This window comes from Nanorana parkeri, unplaced genomic scaffold (genome assembly GCF_000935625.1).
Source record: "Nanorana parkeri isolate BGI_ZX_2015 unplaced genomic scaffold, ASM93562v1 scaffold146, whole genome shotgun sequence".
NCBI classification, from domain to species: domain Eukaryota; kingdom Metazoa; phylum Chordata; class Amphibia; order Anura; family Dicroglossidae; genus Nanorana; species Nanorana parkeri.
In genome coordinates this window covers 2060578-2065375 of record NW_017306414.1, presented here as the reverse complement: position 1 = coordinate 2065375, position 4798 = coordinate 2060578, and the positions used below count along the sequence as shown (strand labels likewise).

The 4798-nt window shown below is 42.7% G+C and overlaps 2 protein-coding genes across 2 annotated transcripts in view; one reads left to right on the top strand and one right to left on the bottom strand.

Moving 5' to 3' along the window:
* Nucleotides 1-4798, bottom strand: part of CHRM5 (cholinergic receptor muscarinic 5) — a 175476-nt gene that overhangs the window by 10493 nt on the left and 160185 nt on the right. The window lies entirely within an intron of this gene.
* Nucleotides 427-4798, top strand: part of AVEN (apoptosis and caspase activation inhibitor) — a 477699-nt gene continuing 473327 nt past the window's right edge. The window contains exon 1 of the mRNA XM_018554204.1: nt 427-702. Coding sequence (XP_018409706.1) covers nt 553-702 — 150 coding nt within the window. The 5' untranslated portion in view covers nt 427-552. The remainder of the gene's footprint in view (nt 703-4798) is intronic.

Sequence of the window (4798 nt, the reverse complement as noted above, 5' to 3'; positions counted from 1 at the left end):
TGAAGTGGTGACACAGGCTGACACTCAAGTGGTTAATGATTACTGGGCTTTCCACATTATATTTATTAGTGATGGCAGAGCAGAATGATAATATAGATGTGATCGCTATAAAGACATCACGCCGCTATCCTTTGTAGTCCATGATTACACACACCAGGTCAGCATGATCCTGACTTCTCTAGAAATGATTGTATAGCTATGACAGCTGTGCTAGCCGGCTGATCTTATTATTATAGCTCTGTGATGTTGATGTGTAAAATCAGGAATCCTTCCAGTTCAGGTCATGGACCAGTGCTGAAAATCAGGGACAGGTAGCGGAGCCCACGATCAGTAACTACACCAGTGCGAACATCCACGTGACAGCAACGTGGAGCCGCAGCGTGTGTGACTCAGCAACTCTGCCCCCATCTGGCGCTGACTCGCGGCTCAGGAACCACGCGTCGCTACAGCTGTTTCTTAGGGAAGTATTTTCCCGCTGACACCGCGCTCTATTTGAAGAGAAGTCCCAGGACGGGGGACAATTTATTGGTTGCACCAGCTCAACCTGCGAAGATGGAACGTGACCGTGGTAGACACCGCAGGGGGGGTGGCGGCAGGAGGCCGTATCGGGGCCGTGGCTCGGGAGGTGACCGGGAGTACGTGCATAGAGGGCAGAGGGGACCAGTCCGCGAGCGCACGGCACCCCCTGAGGCCGAGAAGCAGGTGAGAACCGGAAGAGGAGGGGCTTGAATAATTCACCATCCACATAAGGCTGTCTACTGACAGAATTCATGTAGTGCATGTCTGAGGTAGATGGCAGAAGTTACATTTGCAGCAAATTCCATCACAAAGCTCACCAAAGTGGCTGCTAATGTGTTTCCTATGTGTGGCCGGTCACCTGGAGCAATGAGACAAGATTGTCACTGCTTGTATTGTCATATCCGATAACGTGCCACATAAATCTCAATTCACATTTACCCAATAGACCTCTTTTCCCGTACACCCACCACTGTGACAGTGGCAGGGTGTCCTCTTCCTTCCCATGTAAGAAGGCTGTTAGAGGCATAGGATGTTTTATTGGGGAAGGGGGTCTCTGATGCTGTGACCGTACCACAGACCCCATCTCCCAAGCAACATCCAGATCACTACAGATACCTCCTCCCTCCCCAGAGATTACACTGCAGCCACTTCACTTTGCCATAGACCACCACAACCACGAAGCCCCGGCTCTATCCCATATAAGTTTCAATAGTGTGTTGGTTTGACGAGCACACTAAATTTCAAAAAAGCGAACTTCAATAAGCTGTGTCATCTACTGTATGACACTAAATGGGAAAAATTATTTCTAACAATGAACACTGATGAGAAGTGGGATTGTTTTAAGAATACATTGCATTTTTTTAAGAATACTATTACCAAGTGCATACCATTGGGTAACAAAAATAAAAGATCGAGAGCTAATCCTGCAGGGCTAAATAAAATGGTAAGACAGCACATCAAGGATAAGAAGCTGGTATTTAAAAAATATAGGATGGAGGGGACTTCATAGGCATTCAAGAGCTGCAAGGAATGCAATAAGAGATGTAAACATGAAACCCAGCCAGCTAAAATAGATTGTGATAAGCATTTTGCCACAGTTTGTAAGAAGAACCCAAAAACATTATTCTAATATATAAACAGTAAAAAGGTAAGAAAAGAGCAGGTAGGCCCAATAAAAGATGAGAACGGGAGATTAATCACAAATGATAGGGAGAAGGCTGAGGTATTGAATTCAGTTTTCTCCTCAGTATACACTCAAGAAAAAGACGGGTTTAATGGAGAGAAGAATGTGAGTAGCTTAGTGTGCAAGATACCGCAGTGGTTGGCGGTAGCCGGGGTTCAACAAGGAGTTGAAAAAATGTATGCAAATAAATCATTAGGACCAGACAACCTGCACCCTAAAGTACTTAAAGAGGTCAGCCATGTTATAGCGAGACCATTATTCCTCATTTAAAACTCCATACTGAATGGAAGGGTACCAAGTGATTGGAGTAAAGCTACGGTAGTACCAATATTAAAAAAAGGTTCAAGATGCCAACTGGGGAACTACAGACTAGTGAATAATATGCAAACTATTTGAGGGAATGATAAAGGACTATTTAGTGGATTTTGTTCATGGCAATGGTATAATAAATGATAATCAGCGCGGATTTATGAAGGACCATTCTTGTCAGACCAACCTACTAACATTCTACGAAGAGGTGAGTAGAGATCTGAACAGAGGAAAGCCAGGGATGCGGTGTACCTGGATTTTGCAAAAGCATTTTACATGGTACCACATAAGCGCCTAATACACAAGCTGAAATCTATGGGCACAGATGAAATGGTGTGTACATGGATAGAGAACTGGCTACAGGAACGTGTCCAGAGACTATAGATACATAGCTCTTTTTCAGATTGGTCTAAAGTCAAGAATGGCGTGGCCCAGGGTTCTGTGCTAGGCCCAATACTGTTTAACTTGTTTAGTAATGATATTGGGGAAGGTGTTAATAGCCACGTTTCTGTGTTTGTAGATGATACTAAAATCAGCAGGGTAATAGACACGAACGTAGACACTATAACATTACAGGAGGACCTGGATAAAATAGGGGAGTGGGCAACTACATGGCAGATTAAGTTTAATGTTGATAAATGTAAAGTAATGCCTTTTTGGGTTAAAAACAGGCAAGCAGAACACACATTAATGGTAACTCCACTAGGGAAGTAAGAAATGGAAAAAGATCTGGGGGTCATAGTTGACCACAGATTGAATAACAGTACGCAATGCCAGGCTGCAGCAAACAAAGCTAGCAGAGTACTGTCTTGTATTAAAAAGGGATTGTACTGTAGAGACAAGGCAATCATTTTGCCACTTTATAGATCACTGGTTCCGCCTCATCTTGATTATGCGGTTCAGTTTTGGTCACCAATCCACAGAAAGGATGTCCTGGAGCTGGAGTGAGTCCAGAGAAGGGCAACTTAACTAATTAAGGGGCTGTAGGACCTAAGCTATGAGACAAGGTTACAAAATTTAAACTTGTTCATGCTAGAAGTGAGGAGATTAAGAGGGGACATGATTATAATGTACAAAATGTTTAGTGGGGATGGCAACATCAGCAATAAACCTTTTACAGTAAACTCCATTACAAAGACTAGAGGCCACCACCTAAAATTGGTGGAGAAAAGATTTAACCACACAGGGTGTAGGGGCTTCTTTTCAGAGTAGTTACATTTTGGAACGCTCTGCCACAAGCAGTGGTATCCACAGAGAATATTGATTCATTCAAAAATCAGTTAGATACCTTCCTCAGAGATGGTAGCATACAGGGTACAGGTACTCTTAAAAACTTAGACCACACAGGGACTCGTATACACACATGCACGCACAACACACAGACACACAAAGGTTGAACTTGATGGACCTGTGTCTTTATTCAACCTCAAATACTATGTAACTAAAGGTGCCCATACGCCTTACGATTATCGGACGAAACTTTTCATCCGATGATCGAATAGTCGTACGATTTTCGTACGGCAGCCCTATCCTGCCCCGATGATCGCAAGATTAATTTAGCCGTAATTAACGAAAAGCACCTGGACGAAATGCGGTAATTGATTTGCCGTATTTTCGCAAGCGCAGTGTAGATCGTACGAATTTTGACAGACGGAAACACCAGCAACCTTACGAAAATCGTACGATCTAGCAAAGTTTTCAAACATGCTTGACCGTCAAAAGTTGTACGATTGTACAGTAATGTCGGTCGGACACTGCAATGCACACATACGATTATCGGACGAAAAGTCGATCACATACGAAAATCGTCCGATAATCGTATGGTGTATGGACACCTTAAGTAATAGTAATGGCTGCATTAGATAAGAGACTGTCACCTGTCACTTGTGGATCAGTCCTTCTCACACACAGGTACAGCAAAAATGAGTGCCTGTTACAAGAGCACACTCTCAAACACATGGGGGAAGCCTAGCAGGGTGGATGTAACTGAGGAGGGACTACCCAAGTAGCATCAACACATCTCTCATGTTCTAGTATGCCCGCAGGGTACAGGATACTGTCAGGCTCCTAGCATAAGGCTGAATCCTGTGGCTCAGCCCAAGGGACACATATACTGTGGGACAATGTCCAAAGTTGCCAAAATGTCTCATAGGATCTGGGATACTTGACAACTATGGCGTTAAATATTTAAATCTTCAGGTTTCATTAAAATAACTAATGTTGCCACCATGAAGGTGCTTGTTCAGACAATTCCTGTTGTAGGGTTGCTGCACTCTGTCCTTGATTCCCAGTTGTGCTCCTGCATCATTTTGTCACACACGCTTCCAATGGAGACTACAAGTGGCTATTTCAGCACACACTTTGCAGGCACGGCCCACTGTTGCCACCATCAGGGAACCTGCTCTGAGAAACGGCAGGCATTTACAGTCATGTGATGAGAGCAGATACACAGAAAAAAAACAGATGGACTGTCAGCACTGTCACTATACTATAACAAGGAGATTTCAGTTGGGTAAAAAGTAGAAGTGCACCGAAATAAAAATTTCAAAAACAAAATGTCAGGCCGAAACCAAAAATGTTTTTTTTCTAACTTTTTAAAAATATTTTATTTTTTATAAACTTTTAATTTTGTTTATATTTTAATTTATTTTTATTAAATATTTTTATTTTTTTACTTTACTATTAGGGGCTTCGGGGAAATATTAGCGGTCTAAACAGACCCCTGATATTTCCCTTTTAAAATGGAAAAAGGGATTGAGAACACAGAGTCCTCAATCTCTTTTTCTG